The sequence below is a fragment of the Corvus hawaiiensis genome, chromosome 4, assembly GCF_020740725.1.
Source record: "Corvus hawaiiensis isolate bCorHaw1 chromosome 4, bCorHaw1.pri.cur, whole genome shotgun sequence".
NCBI lineage: Eukaryota > Metazoa > Chordata > Aves > Passeriformes > Corvidae > Corvus > Corvus hawaiiensis.
This window is the reverse complement of record NC_063216.1, coordinates 44,466,290-44,493,574: the sequence shown is the minus strand read 5'-3', so window position 1 is coordinate 44,493,574 and position 27,285 is coordinate 44,466,290. Positions and strand designations below refer to the sequence as shown.

The 27,285-nt window shown below is 41.3% G+C and overlaps 1 protein-coding gene across 3 annotated transcripts; it reads right to left on the bottom strand.

Moving 5' to 3' along the window:
* Positions 1-372: 372 nt before the first annotated feature.
* On the bottom strand, positions 373-25,555 carry BEST3 (bestrophin 3). 3 transcript variants are annotated; one of them, XM_048300610.1, is made up of 10 exons: positions 25,346-25,555; positions 21,460-21,629; positions 19,708-19,802; positions 18,912-19,145; positions 13,091-13,245; positions 12,323-12,400; positions 11,757-11,909; positions 8,406-8,486; positions 6,951-7,102; positions 373-4,595 (listed from the first exon to the last, which is right to left on the bottom strand). In XM_048300610.1, the coding sequence occupies exons 2-10, from the start codon at positions 21,609-21,611 to the stop codon at positions 3,689-3,691; spliced, it is 2,007 nt and encodes a 668-aa protein (XP_048156567.1). In that variant the 5' UTR covers positions 21,612-21,629; positions 25,346-25,555; the 3' UTR covers positions 373-3,688. The 3 variants fall into 3 exon arrangements, with proteins under 3 accessions (XP_048156567.1, XP_048156568.1, XP_048156569.1); XM_048300611.1 differs by lacking the exon at positions 12,323-12,400; XM_048300612.1 differs by lacking the exon at positions 21,460-21,629 and having other exon boundaries at positions 25,346-25,426.
* Between the last annotated feature and the right edge of the window lie 1,730 nt (positions 25,556-27,285).

Sequence of the window (27,285 nt, the reverse complement as noted above, 5' to 3'; positions counted from 1 at the left end):
GAGATCCGTTATTTACAACAGAAGATTTTAAAGGTGTTGGGACATGTCCCCGCAGCCAGCTGGTCCCAGAACCAACATCTTGGCTCTATGAATTCCAGCACAGAGTGTGAACACATCCTAGAAACAGGTGGAAAGTCAGGCAGCATGCAGAAGAACTAGCCCTCTCTTTGTTCTGATATACCTGATCCTGCTCAAGATTAACACCATCTGATGGGAGCAAATTGCTGCTCTGACCTACTTGTCTATCCTGGCCCTGTTCTATCCTTTTCCAGCTTTGCCAGTTTCCATAAGTCTTCCTTGCTGTTCCTGGTAGACATCAAGTTGATTTGCACGACAGGTCAAACCTTTGCCAGAAGTGTTTCTTGAGAGTTCAGTACAACCAGGACGATGGTGTTTCTCAACGTGCCTTTATTGAACATTGCATATACCTGTGAACATGAATTGTAGATTGTTGGGTTTGCTAAAATAACCCATTTACCATGCTATGGCAAATAGTTTACTGAGAGAAGTGCCCAAGAGAACCCATAATCCCAAAAGATAATTTAATACAAATCAGAGTCCACAGATGTTTGCAAAAAGTGAGATAACAGAGTAAATAAGGAGAGCAAATTTTTCTGGTAACTCATCCCAGCACTAGCTTCTTCACAAGCAATTAACAGATTACTGTAGCTAATGTGGAGCTGGCCCACTGTGTGAAATGTTGGTTGTGTATTACAGATTGCATTGTGTGGCTTCAGAGCTGTAACTCCTAACTTAGCATGCATCTACATGTCTAATAGACACCTCTGTGGAGCTTAACTGAAGCTCTTACCTACCTAATGGCTGCTGTGTGGCCACCTTCACCTCCATCAAATAATGAGCACAGTTTCAGGGCCAGGGAGTGCTGACAGAGTGAGTGGGAGAGGTAGCAAAATCATTGCTGATCAGATGTCTAATGTCCTGGTGGAAAGCAGCAGCGTGCATCCTAGGCAGCGGCCAGGCTGAGAAGAAGATGAGCAGAGCTGGATGATGAGAAGCTGGGATGCTTAGCAGTGCTGGAATGAAACAAACTGGTGTCTGGGTTGTGGACACAGAGCACTTTGGTCCAATACCTTAAGCCCTGGTGGAAGCTGTGTGGGGTAGAATGAGGAGGTATGGTGGAACTGGACTCTCAGTGCAGATTTGTGGTGGACACTTGAGAGTCATCTCTTATTTCTGGCTTAAATTCCCTTACAGTGTGAAGCACAGCTCCTCAAGCTTATGTACTGTGGGAAGAGAGCTAGATAATGGGCCAGGCTTCCTTCACAGCTGCTGAAAGCTCTTCCTATACATGCACGGCTGGAAGGAGTATGGCCAAACTCCCCAGGAATTTGTATTGCTCTCCTGACTTTAAAAAAGTGCTATAGAGGGGAGCAGCAGTTACTTTTACTTTGTTTCTAGCTGTGTGACTGGAGCTGTCTGGCTATCCTTAAAAATGTGTTGTTGATACTTAAAATTTGCCATTTATTTAAGTTAAGCTCATTGGCAAATTAAGTTCCTTGACAATTGCAGATACAATTAGATTGAGAAAACATTTAATTGGAAACTGTGGCTTCAGCTACAAGAAGAAAGAAGGAATTGGGCGAAAAAAGGGAATGCTTCCTGAAGTTGGGTAAGGGGCATTCAGAAAATTGGACTCCTAGGCTGAGGTGCTGTTTACTTCAGTATAATTTCACTCCATAGAGTTTCTCATTTTGTTGGTCAAACCTGAACATAGCAACTTGAATTGCCTGAAGACTTGTGGAGTGGCAAGGGTGAGGTTGCACCAGAACACTGGACTCCAAGCTGTGATCAAATTTCAATAAGCTGCTGTCAGACACCAGTGTCAGCTCATCTCATGGTGTGAAGAAGTCTGTCCATTGGTGCCTGACAAATCTGTGCTTGGCTTTTCTGCATATCTGGAATTCCCATAATGTGGGTTTAAATGGTGCTTCCTTGGGCTAAGTGTCCTGTGCTTCCTAAACCAATGAGATACATGTGCTTTTGTCTAGTGTCTTTGGAGGATTTGAGAGTGTGGCTCTGCTCAGACCTTGCCTAATATACAGCAGCAGGAGCCAATTCCCAGACTGAAATAAAGCTGGAAGAAGTAGAAGTGAGGAGAGTGGTTGATTTTGTTCAAAGCCTACTCAGATGACATGGAGTCCTGCTGTATGTGACAGCCTGCTAGAAGGGCTTCTCACCTAAGTTGTTGGCCATAAGAGCAGGAGCAGGCAGGTCTGTTCATCCCCTTCCCAGTTTCAGGGAGTCCTAAAGTCTCCCAGGAACCACTGGTGTTGCCAGTTACCCATGCAGAGAGGCCGGTTTGTTTTCTGAAGTGCGCCCTTCTGAGCAAGAGGGCTGGGTGGACTTGCTGTCCATGCAGCCATACTGCCTTTGCTGGCTGTAGCAGACTCATAACTTTTGGTCTCCCCCTCTCTCTGTTCGTTCCAGTCCCTGAGCTTCCTTGTCTCTCCCTTGTCTGGGGAGACCCTCTACTTGGATACTCACTCATGGGAGAATGCTGGCAACATGCTCCAGGCTGCACTTCGGTAAATGTGGGTGAGAGCAAAACCAAGGAGCTGTGGCAGCTTTCCTGGCCTGCTTTGAGACATCTTGCAGGAGTCATAGCTGAAAGGCCAGGTCACTCCCAGGAGGTTTAGGGAGGTGGCTTGGTCACCCCTGGAGTAGCAGGAGCCACCTAATGCTGACTCAGGTTTGTATGTGTGCGGTACATCTGGGAAGCATGGGAATGGGGGAGAGGTTTAGGAAGTGGAGAACAATTTTGCTAGCAGCCATGGACCACTTTGTTTTCTGCCTGGGATGACCACAGCCCGTGCGCTTCCAGCTGGAGATCTCCACAAGACTGGGGCCCTAAGCTTAGTAGCACCTGCAGCTCTATCAGCTCTTGATAGAGTGCTGAAGCCCTGTCATCACTAGGGAGGCTGCCTGAGAGCCTCCTTTTACAATAGACTGTCACTGGGTATGCCACATATGTGCTCCAAGGCTCAGACATCCCATGCCCAGCTCATCAGCTGTTTTGCACCTTCCATTTTTAAAAATGAAATTAAATATTTAATAATTTTAATTTTTCTTCTCTTTAGTGGCATAGCCTCATCAGGAGCAGGGCAGGATACTGTCCTACACAAATGAGGGGCCCGATTTTTCAAGTGTCCCTTCAGGCAGTGAGAGATGGTGGGCTGAATCTCTTCAGGCTGAGAAGGGAATTGAGCCCACCATCTTGCCTTTGAGCCACATAAGCAGAAACCAAAACTGTTGGTGGATCTTACAGGGATGTCATGGACTTCAAGCTGATGGAGCAGACAAAGGCAGCAGAGTTCAGTGTGTATCCAAAGTGGACAGAACCACCCCCACTCTTCTGATAACCTTAGTGTTTCCTCTAGCTGAGCCTACACAGCTTGCTGCCATATACACCAGCTGAGTGGATTTGCACCCACTCCTGAGGCTCCCAGTTCTCTGTGTAAATGTATTTCCCACAGGGTCACAGATTTCAAGCCAGTGACCAAGTGGCTTAAAGTATGTCACCTCCTATTTAGGTGCCCAAATCCTCTGTTGGTTCTTGTTCGTGACTTGTCTGAGTATTGAGTCTGCCCTTCTGCACTTTCAGCAAATTTGTGTGAGAACCATGTACAAGAGAAGACAAGAAGTTCAGTCAAACCCAGAGGAAGAATGGTCAAAGTTTTCTTTCACTTTCCTCGTGAGAAAATTCTACTATGGCTGTTTCTTTACTGTCCAGGTTTTCCCATAAGTCCTGCATCTCAAATGTTTGCACAGCAGAAGCAGAAGTAACATTTTTTTCATCACTGAATGTCCTTTGTTGTGAAGTTGTCCCAGAATTTGTTGAAGGCGGTGCAGCACCAGCATTTGATGCTGTACTAGGACTATGGAAGCTTGGTAAACTCCATCTCTGAAGGCTTCTCTCATGATCTGTTATGAGACCAGCTATGTTACTAACCTGGGGCTCATGTTTGGGCTCTCCTATCACACTAGGAAGTGACTGATGCACGTCTGAACTTGAGACGTATGGAGTCATTTCTGGTGGGAAAAAGTGTTGGTTCAGAAGGGCCACATTTGCCTCAGATAGGATCCTTTGGAGCTTCTCTTCTGGCATGCTTGCAGAGCGCTCTGTGGGCAGGTCTGGTTTGTCCAGCATATCAGGTGCAATCTCCTTGGCTTCAGAGATGATAACCTCAGGAACTGGCCTGTTTGTCTCGGATGAGGTATCACTGTCACCAAACTGTGCCTCGTTCCTTGAGGTTTCTGTTATGGGTCCAAGCTCTCGGCTACCATGAAGTCTGCTACTTCTGTTAACTCCTTCATGTTTCTTCTTGAAGCTTGAGGTAGAGCGCCTCCCTCTTGTGTGCATTTCCTGCAGCCGTCTGATGTGCCCCTTTTCATCTGCTGGGAAAAAGACCGAATTCTCACTTGTCTGCCGACTGTAGCGGTGGTGAGTTGGGTACGAAGGACCTTCATGGACGCTGAGAAACCTCTTGACTCTTCTCAAAACAGAATATTGTCTCTGATGCTTCTCCTCTTCCCAAGGCCACTCCTCCCCATAGAGGAATTCTGTATCAGCCAGCCTGCCAAATAAAGCCAGGTAGTAGATGTCACTTAAATATAGGCACCATTGGGTTTCTGTGCCCATATATATCCCTCTGTTTCAGAGAGAGGAACCAAGACACAGGAACCAAGGCCCTAGTGTGTCCCTAAAGAAAAGCAGGAAAAGGATGAGGGTGCCAGGAAAGAGTGTCAGTGCCTTTGATGCAGCCAGATCACACAGAGAACTCTCTACATCCAGGTGTCTCTTCTCCTAAGGACCAGGCTGGGAGGGCGTCCAGCCAGGCATCTAGCACCATTTCATATTTGAGCTTCAGCCTTCTGAGGCAGCTCCACATCATTAAGCTTGTGCTAAGGGTGAGGGAAAGGGGAGAAAGGAGTAGGAACTAGGTGCTGTAGTTACTTTTTCAGGAGAATCCTACAGGCAAAATAACAACAGTGAAAAAGCAACTGCTGGAAACAGAGGACAACAGTTTCAAAAAATGTTGAAATTACTCAGATGGCCAAATCTCACTTACTTCTGGGGCATGACAGTGTGTCTGGAGGTCTCACCTGTACTCGGTACTCTTCTCCTGCACAGCCTTGGTGCTTCATGAGAACAACTACTGCTGCACGTGCCAGTCAATTCAGTACATGTCACTGACTCAGTGCAGGCCGGACAAGCCAAACGGGCCCAGTTACCTGTCCTAAGGACAAGAACAGCAAAGGGGCTTGGGCCAAATCTGAGGCAAGGAGCACAGGCAGGCAACACTAACCTGGAGGGACAGAGGATCTTCATCCAGCATTTGTGAAGATCATGGAATAGTTTGCGTTGGAAGGGACCTTTAGAGGCATCTAATTCAACCCCCTGCAATGAGTGGGGACATCTTCAACTAGATCAGGTTGCTCATTGTCCCATCCAACCTGGCCTTGAATGTTCCCAGGAATGGGACATCTACCACTTCTTTGGGCAACCTGTTCCAGATGCTAGCTTGAGGTGACTGGAGAAGACTTTGGTTTTGGGCTCAAGCTTTATATATTTGCTTTGGACTTGGAAGAATTTTTAGAGCTTGTTTTTGACATTTGATAAGATCTACCCATTATTTTTAGAGATACAAACAGAGAAGTGGTTCAGATGAGAAGATAATTAATAAAAAAATCAACACATCAGAGCTGTTTGCATTCCACAGGGGCTATCAGGGAGCTACTTTTCATTCACTCCTTCCTTAATTTTTTTGTGTGAAGTACTTCTTATTAAAAAATTGTTTGCTGACTTAATGATGTTTCTTCTTTGCCACCTTTTCCCCCTAGAAATTGCCTTAAAATGAATTACATTCTATGAATTTTTCTTCTTTACTTTTTTACTTTCTTCTTTACTTTTCTTTTTGCCATTTTATGGTTTTTCCACACGGAAATAACTTCTGAAAAGGCGGTATGTGATAAAAGGAACTCATATAAACCATTGTCCTTTGTAGTAGAATGCATGCAAAAATGAAAAAATAAGAGGAACAAAAATGAGAAAACCACAATTTTGAGGCCAAATGAAACAAAAAATTAAAGACATTTTATTTTGATAATGGTGGGAAATGATGGGAAAATTGTAAATATCTTGAGATAATTTTTAAAGTTAAAAAAATGGCTTCTGTAAAGTTTTAAAAAAGATTTTCAGATGAGAACATCTACTTGCCTGGTATTTTTTCAGGCATGATATTTTTATACTTATTGACCTGCCTATATTACAGCATGTCACAAGTATTTAAACTAACAGCTTCTAAGCTAACTTGCCTATCACTGATTTCTCATATAGATCCTGACAACAGGGGGCAATCCTATACCCTCTATGTTTCTTTCTAACCATTGTTCTTTGCTGATCTCTGCAAATAAATCCTCTTCATACCCTCACAAAATCTGACCATTTCAACTTCCATGCCTAGATTATTAGCAGATGAAAAGTCATACAACATTTAAGATGACTTCTTGTTGATCTTCACAAAAATCTGAACTGATTTTAACTGTCAAAGAAATAGCTATTTTACTAACTGGGGATGCATGAAGAAGCTGTAGTAAAGAAAGCACTATTAAGAGAAGTCAGTCACTGTCTTCAGGTATCATCCTGTGCTCAGAGGCTATCAACAAACCCTCCCTGCAAACACGCTCTATTTATTGGTTATACAATTTAAGATATGCATGCACAATTTGGATGAACACATGGACCGCTGGAGACATCATCCCACCAATACCAGCCTGTCCACTCCCATCTAATTTCTTTTTCCATTTCCACCTTGCCCTCTTGCAGTACTGTCAGAGCCCGCATCCCTGCACTGACTGTCTGCCAATCAGCGTGGGCTGTCGGGGTGGTGATCTTTCTGATGGCATTAAGGACCCTTAGTGCCACTCACCCCATTTCAATAGTTGATCCAAGAAATGAAGGAATACAGTAATCAGCAGCTGCTTTTGTGTAGGGTGGCCGGGCAGAGGTATCATTCCAGTAAATATCTTTCTCCATCCTCGGCAAGTTCATGTGCATCTCATCCACCGCCAGAAGTGAAACCTTAGATTTTTTTTGTATAAATCATGTCACTTTCAACATAGTGCAGTATAAGAAATAGTCTGCTTTATACTCCCTGGGTCAACATTTCTTTCAGAAACCCTTTAACATAAGCTGTGTATGATGGCCTGGGCATTAGGAAGAGACTCAGTATGATAAAATAATCCCCCTATATCTGCCTATACTCATGAAAGCATAAATTTTATCATAACTTGAGTCTTCTGTACTGCAAAGATATTTATGCCAGATTGAAGTCCTTCCCACATATATAATGAGTTAAATGTGATCCTTCATGTGCTATGGAAAGTCTGTGTAAAGTATTACACGTGTTCCTTAAATGTCCAGAGGTCAAGAATCTTTCTGATAGGTTTCATTGCCATTTTAAGACATTTTGAATCAAGTATGTGAATATTCTTCTAATAAGTTTTACACAACAGGCTCTAAGGCACAGTAGCATGAATACCCTGAAGTGGTGCTAAGCCAGAGGGCATCTTTGTCGGTGTGAAGTCCTTTCCCACTCTTGCACGTACCTGCACTGATTACTTTGGTTATTTTGCTTAATTTGGTGGTTTGTTTGGCCCTTGCTCCCCCTAACTCCTGGGCTCTGCTTTGCTGAAGTGGAGTCCGACAGCAGCTCAGCCAGCCCTGTGCTTGGCTCTATGCAAGGGGAACAGCAGGTGCTGTGAGACCTCCTCATGTCTCTGAGCTCCTTCACAGCACAACAGACAGGGCTCTTTGGGAATCAGGGGTACCTGCAATAAACACGTGCCCTTGTCATCTCAAAGCTCCTGCCACTGGGGACACTGGCTCCTGTGCTGACCATGGATACTGCCGTGCCTGGCAGCATCAGAACATGAATCATGGTACTGGCCCTGCTTATTAGTTCGGGGCCCTGCTTGGTCTTTTTTAGTATTTTTGCTGCCTTTCTTTTTAAAGGAAGGTTCATGTGCAGTATTTTAATCTCAAGACATTCAGATTAGCAAAACATGTTCTTATCTATGCGGGAATGGCTTCTGGATTTTGCAGGATTGACCTACATTACAAGTTTTTCCAGGCATAGAGTGATCTTATAATTTAAGGTCAGCTGTTTGCATGCTTATTCAGGCATTTTAAATGCCAAATACCAAAATCAAGACGAATTAGCTTGTAAAAACAAACTCTGTGGATCACAGCCATAGGTAAACCTTCAGGGAAAGAGTATGTTTTGCTGACACTTGTTGCCCTAATTTGTTCCTCTATATATGACATTGTATTAGATGTAATGATAACGTATGGTAGAGCTGGAAGTAGAAATAACAACAGCAACCTGTAAATTTCTATCGATGCACCAGTTTGTTTCAAAATCATCATCATCTTCTCCAAACGGATTAATGAGTTGTTCAGCGACCTGGAAAGAAAATGAGACAGTGAAGAGAGGTTGGAATGTCATGTCAGAACTACTGCTGCAGAGAAAGTAGGATTGGATTTTTCCCTCTCTCCCTGCCTGTCACTTGCAATCATAGCTTGAGCTCTGTGTGATGGTTCTGCCAGCCTAGCAAAGGAACAGCTTGCTTTCACTATAGATTCATATCTCTGTGCCTCGCTGGTGCTGTCAATCATAATCGTCAGCACTGGCCTACTGGGAACTGAGATATGTCTGGACCAAGGTAATTGTCACATACAATAGTCATTACCTTTCCTTAATGTTGTCTTTGGCTCATTAAAATGAATGGTTTAGCAGCTAGAGGCTGTTATTGCACTATTGTCTGCAATAGTCCACCAGCCCGTGGGGTCAGTATTCCCAAGCCTTGCAGTTGGACTCTGCTGGAGGGAGTAGAGCTCATCTCTCCACCTCAGCCCTCAGCCCCTGCTTCTTTATCGGGGTTAACCCTGATGGCAACCTTCCAAGGCTTTTGAGAAAAAGCAGCCTACAAAAGAACTTTACTCAAGTCAACTCTGTGCATCATGCTAGCCAAATCCAAGAGACAGAATCCGAGTCTGTTCTTTAATTCAGCCTGCTGGTTTGGGTTTCTGTACCTGAAGTGGTTGAAACTGCAGGACAGAAGTTCATCCTGTGGAGGACACAATCAAACAGTGAGCTGAGACACCTTCATGGTGAGGCACCTTTGTCTGGGAACTAGTCTGTAAAGGGAACCCTCTCTGGCTGCCCACATCCAGTGGAAAAAACCCAAAGACTGCCCCCCATCCCACAATCACTAAAGTACATTGCAGGGAGTAAGCACATAGCTGCTGTGGGAGGAAAAAAATATTAAATAGAAAAAAAAAGTTTTAGGAAATTCAGACTGCTTCTCTATTTCCTTTCTCCTCCATGCTTTTCTCCTTCTGTTTATATTTTTAATCCCTGGTTTTGAAGCTGATCACATTCTTGATAACCCTTCCAAACCTTCCTAGTTGTCATCAGGGCCATGCACAGGAGCAGGAGTCAGGTCCTTGGTTTAATGTGCATATGGGTAAAGCGACTGTATGATTAAACACTCCTGTTCATTAACCTCACTGTGGACAGCTATGATCTAAATAACTTACAGCTGTAAGGTGGTTGCTCCCTGGATATTTTTCCTACATGCCTCTAGGTTGTATCTGTGGATAAGCACTTGCTGACTGTCCGAGGCCACCACTTCCCAGGCCAGCACTGACACACAACAAAAGAACGGCTGAGTAGGTTAACACTACAAAAACACCTGTAAGGTGGGAGGAGTGAAAGGAGACAGGGGTCACCTCTGCTCACATTCATTGACATGGTATTAAATGTTGGGTACAGCTGCAATAGGAAGGAACCAGAACACAGTCTGTGTTGTGGCTTTCCAGGGAAGACATGAATTAGCTTCATGTAAACCAGCAGATCACCACCCAAAAATCCACCATAAAACCTATCACATCAGCTTAAAAATGTGAACAGGACTGGGACAGAGTAAACAACAATGGTGGCCTTTTTTTGGCTGACCTGGTCCTGGCATGTGAGACATGACTTTATTCTCCAGAAAGGAATATAGTGCTGGACAACTAAACTCTGTATTTGGACAGTCCATCTGCCCCTGTAATGAAAATGGGGATTTAGAAATGTCTCATGTAATGGGAAACTTTGGCCCTGTATTATAGGAATAACAGACCAGGCTTGAGGCCAAGGAATGAGCTCAGTTTACCCATTATTTCTGAGGAATTGCCAAGTTACTGGAAGTCAATATCTCAGGGCCCTTTTTGCTGCCTGGCAGCCAAAGTCCAACACACTCAGCCGGAAACTGGCTGTAACCTTCAAGACAAAAATTTCCTGACTTGGGGCACTGAAGGTTTGGACAAACCTTCAGTCTGAGGAAACACTGCTGATATTAAATTAGCTTTTTAAAACTTCTTCTCCTCCCTTTCATTTCCTTATGCAGAAGATTTTTCAGTTACAATGGCACCTCATACCTGCCACAGGCAGGAGTTGGCTGAAAGCTCTGAGCCTAACTGGAAGAGATGCTATTAACATCCTTGGGTGCTGAAGAAGGAAAACCCATTTCCTCTCAGGAGCACCAGCAGGGCAGTCAAGAGGAACAGCTTACAGTTTTTAACCATCTAGTATAACCCTGGAAGACACTGCCTAGAGATAAAGCCTCACTTTTCTCCAGGAGAAGTTGCTACCTTCACTGTACCAGCCTCCCTTCCTCTCTCTTCTGCTCCCATTCAGGCTGGTCCCTATGCAGCAAAATCCCTTTCCCCCGATTTCCTAGGACACAGGACTAGAGGGGCTTGTCCTGCAGGTGCTTCACTTTTCCTCACAATCTGCCAGCTCGGTGTGCTGCCTTCTCTACTCTGCCCTTTGGAGCTGGCTGCAGGAAGGTGTCTCTAAAACTGGCCAACTTTGTTCAATTTATATTCTAACAGACAAGATAGCTGTATGTTTTCAGCCATGATTAATAAACACAAAAGGAAATCTTAATGTGCATAGACCCCAGTGTAACAATTTGCTTTTTATTTGAAACTGTTTTCCAGTTAGTTTATTGCAGAGGAGAGAACCACCTTGAGGTATGTGGCTTAATAACTCCACTATCAGATTGATTGTGATATGTTAGCCTAGCAGTCATCAATGGGCTGATGGACAGCATCCAATTCCTCTATAACTCTTCTTTTTAATGAACATTTTTATGCAGCAGAGTTCTAGCCAATATTGTCTGTCACTCTTTCATAGCCCTCTGGAACTGAGGACTGTTAATTACCTGCATCTGATGAGGCTAACAGCAGATACTACTGGCTTTGATCATAAGAGGAAAGTATCATTCAGTCCCTTTCAGCTGATGCCAGGTCTGCAGCCATATTTTCTCATTGCAGGATGGAGTGGGAGAAAGTTTTTTTTTAATCTCTTTTCTGTCACTTTATAGTTCAAGTCCTGAGACCTGATTTTTGTGGGAGTAATACTCCCTTGGGGAGTTGTGGCTGCATTGGTACTACTAAAATGGGTTCTTTCATATTCACGGCCATTTCTTACCATACAGTCTCTCAGGTGGAATTAAAAATGCATTGCATGATATTTCTACATGACTACAGAATACTTCAGGCTGAATTCACCTCTGGTGTAACTTCAGTATTCACTGGTGATTTTCCATGTGTGTCATATATCTTGACACCTTGACCAGACCCCCAGGGAGGGTTCCCCCATCACCTCTCCAGAAAACTAATTTACCTTGAGCCATCCTGCGTAGAAGAAGAACTGCAGCAGTGTGAAGATTGGAATGTAAATATCTAAGTCATGTCCCTGATACCCTTGGTCAGTATCCAAAAATTGGCGCCCTATCAGGCAGGCAAAGAAAAAAGTATAGACTGCGAGAGTAACAACCTGCAAAGAACAGAACTTCATTGAAATAATGGAATAATACAGTCTTATGCATAAGGCAACACATACCCAAAGGCCTTTGACTGCCTTTTGCCGTATAATTTATAAATCTGTAGGAGGTATTGCACATACAGAGGCCACAGGAATAATTATGACCAGGAAGAACACTCAGCAAACATAAAAACATTTCGGTGCTTCCCTCTTCCAAATTATGCAAGATCTTCAGAACATCTCTGCATTAAATATGCCTTAAATAGTTAGCCAGGCCTCCACAATCCTGCATGAGTGAACTCATGCTCAATATCTCAGAGATTCTGGTTAAGACTATGAATATTTTATACCATGAATGTTTTGTACCAACCCCCCCTTTTATGGAAATTGTGTTTTGAATTTTTTACAGAATAATAGCTCAGTACCTGGGTATAGACCAGTGGAATTCCAACCCAGTCATAACCAAACAAAAGACTACACCAAGACCGGTACTTATTCATCTCCTAAGAGGGGGAAAAAAGCCACAAACAGCAAGAAACCACAACAAAATATAATTGTGTGGGGTACAATTCTGAATTATAAATATTTTGTTACAGTTCATTTTTGCACATATAAAAAGACAGGGAGAAAAGAAAGTACAGTTTATATAAATTGATACTATAACTGTACCCAGCACCCCATTTGAATATTGACTTGGTTTATGGAGTTGGAGTGCTTAGTATACTTTGTATTTCTTCACAATTCATCTTCTGTTTCCATCTTATCCGTAGTCTAGTGATACATGAAAGAGAATATATTATATCATAAAAAGGATGTTTTACCACTTAATGAAATATTCAGGGAGATTATCGTCTCTGAAACTGATAATAAAATCTTCAAAATGCCAAATTATTCTCATTTCTCATATTCTCAGCAATGGAACAAGTATGAATTTACAGTGATGTTACAACAATTTTTTACCCATCAATTTGTTGCTTCTTTCAATACCTTCTTAGTCATACTAAAAAAAAATCCCAGGGAACGCTGCTTTGTGTGTACATTGGTACACAAAGAAAAGTGGGATAAATCCTGAGTAAGGTCATTTAGATGACACAGGAGACTTGTGCACACTAAATAGAATCAATTATGTAAGTGAAAAGCTACCACATAGCAATTTTGGATTAGTTTTTTGTAGATTTACTTTTGCTACTTACATTCATCAGTGTCTGCAGATCCACACTGTCTCGAATTCTTCCCTCTTTTCGTGCCTTCGATGCCAAATTTCCAAACCAGACAAATGGGACCCAGTATTTCAGGTGTGGAGACTTAAGGTCGTCAAAAAGTTTTCTTTCATATCTTGTCATAAAACCTGTTTACCAAAAAATGGAAACAACCTTCATTTATTCTGTGCCTTCAGTGCTATTGATACTATAAATTTGGAATATGTTTCTATCTGTTGATGTAATGTTTGCATAGAATCCTGCTAAACACAACTTATAATTCTAACTTGTAACCTCCTCTTTTTGTTTTTTTTTTTTTTTTTCCAGGACAGGTCTCTCTTGAAACAACTTCTTTTTGCATTAATTACCTATGTTAAATTCCTCTTTACCAACACAGGCAATAATTTGCTATCACTGTGTTCTCATATGTAACTGCTGACATATGGTAGATACATAGAATACTGAGAATTGTACAAATTACTCTCTAGTTTCCTATTCTACTTTCAGTAAAATAAGGAACTGGATATATCAGTCAAGATACAATCACTTTTCAGCAATGATGGCTTTCAGAAGCATTTCGACATACATTGTAAGGGCAATTACATGACCTGAATCTAATAATTTTCTGTTAAATCTGCAAAGCAGTGAGCAAGCAACAGTGGATACAAGTGCACGCATGAAACAGAGCCCAACAGAGAGTGTGCCTTCTGCCAGTGAAATACTTTCCTGACAGATTGTTTCATGTTTTCGTTTGGGTTATGAAGGCGTGCAAAGAGATGAAGAGGGAATCATGCACAGAAATCCCGCTGCTAAGTGGACACTGGGCCAGGTGACATGCTGTGGGGCTGCAGGCTGAAGCTGCTCTCCGCCTGGCAACTTGTCTTGCTGGGGTGCTGGGAAGGTATTAGGTTTCCTGAAGAGTTCCCCTGCCTCGTGAAGCCCTGCTTCCCCCTGCTGCAAGCAAGTCCAAGGTCACATAACACGGGAGCCAGGGCTGCGTGTGACAAATCCTGCACCAGAGCCAATCACTGCCTGGGACTGGCATGGGAGCAGCTGGCTTTTGAAGCAACACCTCCTCCCCCTTGGGGAAGAAAACTCTGCTCTGCTGTACTCCTTCCACCCAGGCTTTGACAAAAACAACCCCAGAAAATTCACATTTTCCTTTTTCCAAGTCCTGGATTTTTTGATATTGGAGCAATCATCATGTTTGGAGGATCTTAGTTTTTGCTCACGTTTGTGACATCTATCAGGGTGGGTATAAAGCTTCTTTTGTTGTGTTGACATAGCTCTGAAACAGGACAAAGTTAGTAACATGACAGCCTCAAAATAGAGAGCTCAGCCAATCAATTACAAGTTTGAATGCTGAAAATCCAGTAAGGGAATTGACAGTAGACTCCAACTAGTAACTAAGGATATGTCCATTATTGCTAACATTGCTAAAGATACATGAGGCAGCAGACAAATAAATATATAGAAACTCAGTTGTGTTGCATAGAAATGTGAATAAAGTTAAAGGAGATTTGCTAAACACAGTGATCTTAAATATTTTGTTGTTGAGGGAAATGTCATTATTGTACAGTTGGAACAACACTACACAGGAGGTATGAAATACTGTAACTACTGAGAAGGAAGGCAAGGACTGGCCAGAAAATACTGTGGAAGAGGAAATATTCAGCAGCAAGACACAGTACTCATGCAGCATCATAGAATTTGAGAACAGAATAACATAAAGCTTTTAAAAGTTTCCTGGGCATTTTACAGCCATCTCTCATAATCAACTTCACAGAAATAATCAGGCAACCAGACAAATTAACCTGCTAGTCATGACTCCTGACTCCTGAAAGTTAGTCTTTCAGGCTGCCTTTAGTTTTTGTCTGGCCAGCCTGCTCATTACAGGACAGGAAAAGATGTTTCTGTCAGGCTGAAACAACAGATAGAAAAACAAAAAATTGAATCTGGAGTAAACACTGGATGCAAGTCACTTGGAGGCTCTGGAAAGACACAGCCTGAGGGGGTGACAAAGAACAGCAAGGATCAGTTCAACTTTCCACTGAAACGGAGCACTTTTTGTTCAGGAAAGCCCAACAAAGTATGGTGCTTTTAATTATAAAGTTCAAATTGACATTAAAGTCTTTGTGTTAATATTGATTAAATATTCTCTTTGATGAATATTAATAATGCCTAGTATTCTTATTGCAGAAAATACTAATTCTGGATTGCTCTTACTGCTGGCAATACAGACAACATACAGTTGAGAATATCTCGCTGTTATTGCAGTGGTAAAGAAACACCTTATATTCCATCAAATACAGGGGAGGATATCAAACCTCAGCTATTAAAATTACATGGTTTCTTAATATGGTCATGCTATTTTTATTTAGGAGTATTCAAAGAATTAATCAAGAAACTCTATAAACAAGTACACTGGTTTTGACAAGCACTGGAAGACTGGAGCAGCTCCAGAAAACAGGAAATATTTGTCAAATATTGTGCCAAGATCTTGAAAAGGATGATCTAAGGAATGACAGGGCACTGAATCCTTGTGAAAGGATGAGAAGAGTGACATGGAGTGCAATCAATAAATAATCAAAGGACACTAATGTGAACAGTGTCAGCCAAAGAGACCTTACAGGAAAATTATTGATGAGAACACAAGCCTGGCTGGAAAAAAATCACTCATGCTCTCCCTTAAGTGATTCAAAGAATATTCAGTTCTCCTGTTGAAACTCAGTGGTTTGAGACAAGACTGGTTCAGGTTATTCACACTAAATATTTTGGTATAGTGATAAGAGAAGAAGGAAAATGATCAAGTAGATAGACATTTCATTTTCTGGTTCTGTGTTATGTGGGAAAGGGTTAATTTAGGTGCCTCCTTCCAGTAGAGGATTTGGGACTGCAGACTTCAGCCATCCGTAGGTATTCATGTTGCTGAGCTCACACCTCATGTTTCTCTTCAGCACTTCCCATCAGCTCTTTTGGGCTGCTCTCTGCTCAGCTGCTCACTCTTTACTCTGTTTTTTAAGAGATGTGTTCTTCAGCATCTAACTTCCCTCTTGCACATTGCAGCCAACAGGATTGCTAGGCTCAGAACGGCTGCTGGACATTTGACACTCATGGCATATGTGCCCCAGCACTCAGCATCATAAAGGAGTGAATCTACATGCATCTACTGTCTACAGTTCCATAAAAAGTGTTAAAAGATGAAAAAGAGTCAGAAGGAAGGTCCAGCACTCAAGACTACAGTCTTGACTACAGTTGGTGAAGCTCCTGAGTTTCATTCAAGCCTTTATGCAGTCTGCTAACAGGCAACTATCGAGAGAAAAGTTATGTTTCCTTCTAATTAAAAAAAGAACTCAAACCTATTACAAAATCCAGTGAATACAAAATAACACTGTGCAAGTTCAGACTGAGAATAAAATGTCACTCTTCAACAGCAAGTTCACTGTTGTGAATGTCTGTTCACCTAGGATGCAGTGTAGCCTCCAGTATATCCATCTGAATTTTAAATCTGGGCTGATTATATTCCTAGAAGGTATTATAGCTCAGTCAGAAATTGCAGCGTGATAGAGGATGCTGCTAGCAAGCTTTTGTGCCTTGTGTTACAGATGAGTCAGACTAGATTATCATGGCACTGTTCTTAAATTTAAGATCTTTGAATTTAAGCAGTTCGTTTGCTGAAAAAAGAAGTATGTAGCAATAGTTATGTTGTGGCAGTTCTCAGTTTGACAGAAAAATGCAAGATTGTCACAAGTTGTTTCAATGGTGACTGTCCTGCATCAGATCTGTGCTGTTCATGTTCATATTAAATGCTTCTCTCCCATGCAGTCTGATATGCAATGCCACAGGGAGCTAGGGAGGGAATGATTTCAGAGTATTGTCTAAGTCACTGGATGTTAATAGGAGCAAAATATACCCTCAAACACTCAGTACTGCATCAATAAAAATTCTGCAGCACAATATGCATTAAAAGTTACAAATTATGTACTGAAATACAGAGCTGACTACACTATCAATACTTATATACACAGTTTATAGTAGAAGATTTTTCACTGTTAAAAAAACCAACAATCAAAACTTGCTTTCCAGTCTACAATTTTGGTACAACACTGTGACATTCTGTATCTTTGGAACAGATTGTCTTTAGCAATGGGGAGGCAGAGCTGGATTAGCTGCCTGGAAATGTTGTAATTTTCCAGTGTGCAGAAGAAGCAGATTGCTGGGGAGAGTGACAGAAGCTTCCTTGACCTCTCACAGGCTCAGGTAAACAGTTTTGTTGAACAGCACAAGGAAGAGAGCTTTAAAATTCAATGAATCCAACAAAAATGGTTTGGTTTTTTCTTTTTTCAGTAAGATCGGTGCATTCTGCCTGCAATTTTTTTTTTAATATCCCAAGCTTCTCACACATATTTGAAATGTGTATATGTATATACACACTGCATATTTTAACTTGCTACAACTTTGCTTACTAATTTCTGCCAAAGGAATAATTGTAAGAAATTCAAGACATTCGGTAGAAAACATGACTTCTATTTGGAACAGATCCCCATTATCTTTGCATTGGTATTCTACTTCTGACACTGACCATGCCAGTCAGAAGGCACAGTGTCACACCTTGCCTTTAAATACTGAGCAGCCAGTCTTTGATAGACAATCAAAGTGTTACATGACTGAACTCTCTTCACCATCATCACACTCACTGTGTTATTGAAAGAAACAGAAAACAAAGACATACTTAATACTTAGTATATTTATCCTTGAAAAACTAAGTTTAAGGTAAGGTGTTCAATTTAAATAAAAAACCCTTGGGGTTGAAGGTTTTTTTGAGTAAATCACAACACTTAAAATGTACAATCTATTTAAAATACAGTCTACTTAAAAAAATTGAGATAAAGCTGTACTTGTGAAGTGCCTTCAGAGATCAGTCTCTGATACACCAGACCAGGTTATAGCCCAGACATTGAGACAGAGCCATATAACAAGTCACCATTCCTACTGCATCATGCTATATCACAACTTTGTTATTTTTTGTGCTTTAGAGAATGTTGTACCTGCTCCATACACCTGAGTGTTTGGGGCAGGCCTATTGCCTCCATGATGTCTGAAAGCAGATTCATGTAAGAGTGCCAAACTTGTTTGATTTCTATGGTGTTGTGTTGGAATTGAAAAAAGGCCTGGTGGCTCCGGCGGAGGGAGAAAATTGCAGTCCAAAACCAATGTGGCTGATAAGAGCAAACTCCGTTTATTAGCAATCCAGAGGCACTTATATAGCATACCAGCTTGTTAACTCTTAAGTGGCCCAAAACTTACCAAAGCGCATTTCTGGGTCTACATAATTGGACTTACACTGGCAAGCTTCTACAGTTATGTTATGATTAAAAGAATTCAGAGTTCACCTCCCTTCTCTCCCGGTCTTATCTACACAGCTGTACCTTCTCAAGACTCCCTTCTTGTTCCCAGCTTGGTTCTCACAGGGATTTTTCTCATGCAGAGTTTTTCTCACACACAGGCCTTTTGCTTGCAGGCCTATTGCTTGTATAGTTCTTTTATTGATCCCGTAATTCTATCAATGATCCATGCCCCTGATCCCTCAATAATTCTGCAACAGTGTTGCTAGATGAAGACTTTAAGAACATTAGAGATGCACTCTTAAGGTTACGTCATTTAAGTCACTAACTAAAAGATGATTGCTTTGACGTGGGTTAGTATGAGGCACACATGGGGCCACAGGAAAGAAAAATGAGGCTGGCTCCTTCCCTCCCTGAGCCCCTACCTCTGAGGGAAAGGAAAGCAATTGTGGGGAGGCAAACTCCAGTACCTGCTCCTACCACATGGTCCATGGTAGGGAACCTTTTGTACACAGCTGTGCTCACAGAGCGGAAGATCAGCAGAGATGTTAAATTCACATAACGCATGAGAGTCCTCCTTAGCAAGCGCCCATACTCATCTCTGCCCTGGACACAGCTGGAGATGAGGAACATCAGACGATCCGGCCATGGCAAGTTCACAAACTGGTTCCACCAGCGATTCACCACCAAAGTAACGTAGAAACCTGAGAGTTAGAAGGAAAAAACATCCAGTGCCTATCGGGATTTCAGTTACTTTAATTTTAGTTTGCAGACTATTGTTCACACAGCTAAGCTGCTACATTTCCCAGAATAAATGCAATAAGCAATGCCAAAACCCAGGATACAATAAATACTAATTATTTAATAGACATTGCAGTGTAACAGTACATTCCAGCTGAGTATCTCATACCCACGAACTTCCAAATTTCCTCTTCTGTAGTAAAACTTAGGGTGGATTTAGTTCATCGAAAGATCAGGTACAAGGTATCGGTATTAGTGGGCACGATCTAGATCTAGATATATGCGTCTAGATCTAAATATAGGGAAATCTATTTCGCTATATAAGAATATATATTAAGAACATGAGCATAAATGTTGATGTGACAAAAGCAACTTGAACTTGAGGAGACCTTTTGGAAGCGGGTGATTTATTGTGAACCTCTAACCTCCCACATGCCCCTCAGCTCTGAAACACTTCCATGCACCAACATTCACAAAATGCCTGAACAGAGTTGGAGAATAATTTCACATTTAACTGGTACTTACCAAGCACGAAAGTTACTGGGATTTGTTCAGCATATTTGTCACAGTAAATTGATAATTTTTCAAAGAACCGTTTTTGGCTACCTGTAAGAAAAAATCTGCAGCAAAAATAAAATGTTATCTGTCCTTGCATAATATTCTGGCACTAGCTACTAAGTGCAAACGTATAAATAATCAGATATGTGCACTGGGGAGCAACCTTGGCTAATGTCTTCAAGCAAATTCTTAAAGGTAAAGGCTGAACACTTTAGCATGTATTAAGGAGCCTGGAGGAGACAACAGTATTTTTCCCTAGTCTTTTTAGTTCTCTCAGGACTAATTTGACTGGCACTAGTAATTGGATCAATATGCCTGGAGAATCAGTTTGCTGTCCCATACAGACCAAAGAGGTCTAAGTCTTCAAGTAGAGCTTACTCTCCTTTTTCAGAGTGGTACTTAATGGAAATGTGCAGGTCTGCTTGAATTGCAAAAAGTTACCAATATAATTCCTCCGATTTGAAAATGTTACATTGCTGCAACAGTTTTTTTTATTCTTACTCTGAAATTTTTCTTTTGCACAAGATTAAAATACAACTGTATTTATTTTGCAATGAGGAAAATATTCACCAAATGATAGCAAATGGACCATGGCAGCTTCTGCCCGTGGGAAAAGATACCTAGTGAAATACAAGCTTCAATATAATTTTTTTTTCATTTGTGTAGGTATTACAGTTATTCTTTCATTTCTTATAAAAGGAACATATAACAAGTACTTGGTGGGTTTTGCTTACAATTGTGCAATAAAAACTGGAGCACATATAGAAAGCTTTCTGTGGTGTATTTACCATGGTCTTCTATTGCCTGACATTTCAGTAAAACTAGATTAATTTAAATAACCGTGAGATTCTGTTATTTCTTTATATATTAATGCCATAATTTTCTTTCTTTGTTTACAGGTATAGATTACTGAACAAAAAATAGTGATTAATCAGAGACAAACTGAAGCTCATTTCCTCCTTGCTTCCAATAAAAAGCAGAGATCTAATTACAGATCATGGTAAGAATGGAACCATAATTTTGATACTTCTATGTAATGTACTTCATCCATTAAAAGTTTCACTGGACTAATTGATGCATTGCATCTGTCATACAGGTGTTTAATTCACACCTTGGTGGAAAAAGCAATTCTTCTTCTATTGTGTTCCTCCTGGGTGCTGGATGACACACAGATAATAACCACGTCCGGCTTCCAGGCAGTTTTCCTTGGTTCTCTGCAAGCTTAAAAATCAAGTTTGCATGCCTTCCTTGCTTTAAGCAAAACTTTGCTTTTTCTGGCTATATAACTTCACTCTAAAATTATTACCTCTCAAGGTTGTTATATTCCCACCAAGCAACCAAAACAGAGTTCTGCAGGGAGAACAAAAGGTCTATACCTATGACCTAAAGCAGGGAGGCATGCTCATGTCACAATGTCAGAATGACAAAAGCTGTATAACCTAGGCTAGCTTTGAGTTTTTATTTAGTCTAACTTCAGTGGGACGGTTGCTCAATGCTAGGCTAAAAGTGCAATCAGCTGAATATGATAAACAGTATTGACACCTTAGGTACTTCCTCTGGAACCTTAAAGTAAACATGGAAAGGTAAGCACGTTAGAAAATGTTCAAGGAAAAGACAATAAGTAAATAGTAACCTCCCCCCATCATTCATCAGCCTAACACAAGGAGGTCTGAAATTTCAGTATAACATTTAATGAGATGTGAATTGGAAAGAGTGTACCTGTATAATACACTTATCGCTGTGTAAAGAGTAGCAAAAACAATAAATTCTCTGTACAGCAATTTGTAGATGCTGCCTTTCCACCTTAGGAGTAATCTGTGAAATCCAAAGAAAGTGGCATTTGCTACTTTGCTGGAATAAGTGACTGTCATCGTCTTGGTAGGCTGGGCCTAGAAACGGTAGAAGAGAAGCAGGACACCAACAACATTTTAGACAGCATATCCTAACCTGAATGTACCCTTGTATAGATAGATACATGGATATACATGTAAATTTAAATATATAATTGAATGTGTACACAAATACATGGTGTTTGTGTTCATATATATATAGAAAGGGAGGGAAAAAATGAAAATCTTGCAAGCCCTGTTGAGATCGACCGATGCAAGGCTGTATTTGGGCTTTGCACCAATGACCACCCAAACCCAGCAGTTAGCACTGAATGTGGCCACCTTCCTGGGTGGCAGTGGCAGGGACATGTTACACCTCTGAAATCTCTGCTTACTCTCAGTTTGCTCCACTCTAGCGTGAATGAAGAATGGGAAGCAAATTTGTTTAAAATTTTTTTTCAAAACTTTTCAGCTTCTTGGTAAGAGAAGTAAAGCTAAATTCCACAAATGCATGTACATCTCCAGCCAGTATTTTTAGCTGGCTATAGTAATTATAATCATTTCAAAACCAAATGAGATTTGGAGACTGCCTCTTTCATTAACAGTTACGACAGCAGCTGAAATCAGCTGAGGAATGCTGTTATTTCTCTCCTTGGCAGCTAGACTTACTCGTCAAGACTTCAGCATTGCATGGCCATGCAAAACAAGCCATAGGGCTTCTTGGGTAGGTAGGGTGAGACACAGTGTAATTAAAGTACTACTGAAAATACACAGGTAAATTGTGCTGGGTTTGGTACTTGCTTACCCAGCGTAGGGAAATGCTACAGGAAATTCTGTGTGCTTACAACACAAATCTTAACTCCAAATGTGGATGGAAGAAGTTTTATACAGCATGCAAGAAAGAGAGTAATTAAGACAAGCTCAAAATCTCAAGAAAGTTACTGTGTATCACAAATATGATTCTTGTCTATATTTTTGTGATGCCACTGTAGCAAATTTATTGGAGGGAGGGAGGAGAAAAATCTGAACTCCTAGTTAATAGATAACTTGGTAGTATTTTGTGCATCTTGGCTGTGTCTCTGATGCAGAGCATAAAGTAAGCCATTAAAATTCAGCTGTAAAAGTGCCACTTCTTATTGTAGTCACCAAGGAAATCAGCAGGGAAAAGACACCATAAGCCTTGTACTGCTGACATACTGTCTCTTTTCCTCTGCAGAATGACTACTCAATATTTGCCAGCATGGGCCTGAAGATTATTTTAGGTTTGTTTTTTTTTAAAGAAGTATGGGTTTTGGTGTTTAGAATCCAAATGATAGTTTTTCTTTTCCTGAGCCTTGGCACAGACCTTTAAATTTTTTGTTGTCATTGTTGTACTCCAAGAAGTTCAATGCAAGAGCCAACCTGTCAGACTGGCATGGAAATGCAGTCCTGTCTGCTAAAAAGCTTGTGGTCAGGACGCAGTGCTTAAGAAAATGGAGGCAAAGATTTCCGTTCTCCAGCAGAGCAGGGCTTTATAAACGATGAAAGAAATCTGTGGGTAGGCTATAGGGGAGGAATGGGGTAAAAAAAATGCTTAAAAATACACTGTGCTTCCTGGAATTGCTGTAAGAGCCTTTAGACTTTGCACATTGATGCTGTGGAGTATGTGTTTAAGCCATATCACCAACAAGTGTGTCTCTATCTCCCCATTAATATCCACTTTGTAATGGAAATCTCCAGTAGGAATGACTGAATGTAGGGACTTAGATCTAGAAAAGATGTCTGATAATGGGAGGGTTTATAGCCTGGCAAGAACCCGGACCCTCAGCACAACACAGGGTCACAACGAGAGGGTGAAGTTAGACAAATGCAGGATGAAACAAAACATACATTGCTAACTGTGGGGGCAGCCAAATATCAGAACAGGGGACTGGATAGTCACCCTCTTGTTTAGGATCTTTAAGCTGAGGGCAAATTGTAGGACAGAAGATGACCTTCAGGAAAAATTCACATAACTGAGACATACAGGGGCTGAGGGGCTCTGCTGGTCTTCCCTGGTATCTGGGCATCTGTTAAACTTTCTATGAGGTCTCTTGTGTTGTGGGCCATAGATGAAAAAAGATTGCTTGCAGCACCTTCGCAGAATCTGCAGCGCTGCAGGAAGGCAGTGATTAGTGTCAAAACCATGACCCTTGGTTTCTGCATAGGAGGTTCAGGAAGGATTCATTCCTCCCAGGTATCTGAGACTGCAAAGAGCCAGAAACTAAGTAGCCAGTAGTTAAGCTGGACAAAATGGGTCTACCTTCTCTACAGACCTGAAGCAAATCCTGTCTTGCAAGGCCTAGTGGATGGGCTTTGGCCACAAATGGAGAGCTGTGGTGATAACAGGAATCAGGATTAAGAATATTTCCCCATACATTAGACTGGGAGAAGAGAGTTTTATCCATGAAATGCAATTTGTCTGCTTGATTCTAGCAATTATATTTCACTTAATCACACTCCAGCCATCCCTTAGGACTTAATGCCCTTGACTCTGAACAGAAACTCTTGGAAGATACTGGCTGCCCCTGCTTTTTTCTTTCTGCCTCTGAAATGGGGCAAAGAAAAGTGGGGCTGTTACAGCAATTTTAGGTTTTGGTGCCTTCGTTTCTTTGCCTTGCCTTGCCTGTGGTACACTCTGTTTTATCTTCCTGCTAAGCAAATGCTTTCCCTAACATTTACCATTGGGTTCATATAGGGACTTCAGGATAATATAATTCAATGTCTTAAAATATACATTAGGTCAGATTAGGTGATTATAGAACAATTTAGCCTATACAAAGCTATGAAAGACAGCTATGTGTTTGTCTGGTTACATTTCTCAAGACAACAAACACAAATTTATATCTGCATTTGTGTTTTTTTTCTCTGAGAACAACTACAACCATTTAGGTACAGCCTCCCTTTGCAACGACAAGTTTTGGTGTAAAGCCTTGCACTGACTCTGGCTGTTGCACGGTGGGTCCCAAGCCCTTGGTTCACGGGGAGCATGTTGGCAGAGAGTCCTTCCTACATTACTTATGGCTACAGGAAATTAAAAAGCTAAAATTGAGACAGACAGGAAGAGCAAAGCATAATGATGCCCCCCAGCACATTCCTTCCTGAGCACTCTTTTGGCCAGGGCAGAAGAAGGACAGAGTACATTAGATCAGATACCACAGGCACCGGTGTCATGAAAAACATTCCTATTAATCACATTGCCCTTAAATTCATCAGCAGATATAGGGCTAGGCTTTTTGCTGGTATGGATTTGTGAGTTTTGAGGACATAACATAAGTTATGCCCATTTGATGCCTGTAGAGACCTTGACTCATATCTACGATGCTGCTTTTTTTTTACTCAGTGTTTATTTCCTTTCTGAAACTTTCTCAAGCACAGACTGAAATCTGAGTTATATATTACTCCACTTTTGCTAAGATCATCAAAAGACTTAAGGCATAAACAGCTAAAATATAAGTGTGTCCTCTCCATTAATATTGAACCCAACTGTAAATGGGATTTTTGCCTGGCTGAGAATTTCAGGATGCATTAGGATTCAGAGAGAAACCACAGTAAAAAATAACAGCTATCAGTGTTTCTTAACTGACCACAAAAGGCACATTACAGAATGTATAAATAAATAGTACCTCAAGGCAGACCTACCCCTTATCATTGTTTACCTTATTTTTTAGTTTATGGCATAGAAGAGAAAGTGAGTGAGAGAGATTTGAGTTAAGCCAGCTATAAAAATATATTAAGCTTATGTTGTATTCACTGACCTGCTATTTTGATTCAGCAATCCAAGCCCGAAGGCAAATCCTGGACCCTTCCTCTTTCTCAGACGTCCTAAACCAAGTCCCCTTCAGATCTGCAATAATCACCTTGCTCTTCCCCTAACCTGAAGCAAGGGGTTGCTGCTGCTGAGCCCTAAGAGGAGTGGACTGACAAGAACAGGGGTTAAAATGTCTTTCCACTTCTGGAAGTCTGTTTTTGCCAAGTACTCTGTCCTGTCAGTTACACAGGGAACAAACGCAAGCAGCAGCAGCAGCAGCAGCTGCTGATCTTGCTCTTTTCTAGTCTATAATTATAACGCCACTTGCCATCGGAAGGACCTCTTTCATTTGAATGAAGAATCTTGCAATGGTTTTGGCTGGCACATACAGTTTTTTGCATTTTATTTCCTCCAAAATGGGATGGACAAGAAGAGAGCATTTTGTTCTGCAACTTCTCTTGAAAAGTGTTATGTCTCTAGCACGGTCCTGTGAAGACACATCAGTGAATAGCACTGAATAAATACATCTAAATAGGAAGACCAGAGACAACCCCACCAAACCTGAATATGTGCTCCATCTGCACCTTGATCCCACCCTGGAGCACAGATGTTGCCGCATTTCTGCTTTGCTAATTTGATTTGGGAAATCAGGTCTCTGGGGTATGCTGTAGAAATCACTCATGCCTCAAAACAGGCAGAGCTGCTGCTACCAAAAGTCTCAGTGGACCTATTCACAATTGTATATTTCAGCATGTGAAAACCCTTTGCAACTGGAGTTTTTACATAGGACTTCTTTCCCTCTTCCCCTTTGTAAAATGAGATGCACTCTGTCGTTTATGACACAGGGCATTAAGAGTGAGCTGCAAAAGGTGATAGACTGTGAAAGCCCAGGAGATATCACATAATGTTGTCATAAACTTCAACAGAGAATGAAATAATGTGACTGTGAAATAAATTCAAAAAAATGCAGGGTAAGAGAATAAGCAAGATTTATAGATTTAATTCATTTTATGATGAAAGGTTTTCCCCCCTGCCTTAGTCCCATTAAACTATTTGAGGCCACTTATTTAATTAAAACTCTCTCAGAAAGAATGGAAGTTTCTGCCATTGTTTGCCTTTCTTCTTGTTGTTAATGGCCGAAGGAAGACACTTTGATGTCAAAGCAGGCGAGATATTAGACTTTGGCATGTGTGTGTCAGGCAGTGGCCTGTGGCGAAAGATGACAAATCATTTTAGCATTCAGTGACTTGGCATGAAGAAACATACTGCCTGATCCTATTACAGAGACTGCCCTGTGAAGGGAAAATTCTTAACAACAGGGATATTTTAAGGTCATTGGTAAAATAATTACTTAGAGCTAAAACATTTTTCTTTGCTGAGAATAATCGTTTACTGGTCTCACTGAGCAGTAAATAATAGCACCTCTGTGTGTCAGTGGGTATCAGGTGGTTTTCCTGGTGGGTCTTCAGTTTTCCTGCAGATTGGAGTGGCTGAGATTGTTCTACTGGCTCTGAGCTGTTTTGCAGAAGACATGAGATTTAGAGCTCCTATGTTTTCAGAAGCAGAAATAAATACAGGTTTCCAGCTGTGTAGCTCCATTGTGACTGGTTCTGTAGGAAGTACTCCTTTTTTTATTACTAAGGTGTCCCTAATTCCTTGTCAGATATTTCCAAAGATAGGCAATGTTTTTACCTCTCTTCCTCTGTTTCCTTCTAGGGAAATGTGGTTTCATCTACAAAAACAGTTTTCAGAAGTTCCTTTCTATATGCAGTTCTACTAATGATCACCAATAATGGTGTATTTTGCATTCATTTTCTCTTGATGTACTTTGAACACACATGAGAGACAAAACCAGAGCATGATGTAACAAGACAGGTTTCTGCTAGTATCATCCATGGGTGTTTAACAAGACAGCTCAGTGCAACAGATAGTAGAAATCCATCAAAT

Excerpts from the sequence above, each read along its gene's own strand:
- BEST3 (XM_048300610.1), bottom strand. The coding sequence starts at position 21,611 with ATGACAGTCACTTATTCCAGCAAAGTAGCAAATGCCACTTTCTTTGGA. Across the intron at positions 13,246-18,911 it reads GGACCATGTGGTAGGAGCAG|GTTTTATGACAAGATATGAA; the intron begins GTACTGGAGTTT and ends TTTGGTAAACAG. Across the intron at positions 8,487-11,756 it reads TCTACGCAGGATGGCTCAAG|GTCGCTGAACAACTCATTAA; the intron begins GTAAATTAGTTT and ends TTTTCTTTCCAG.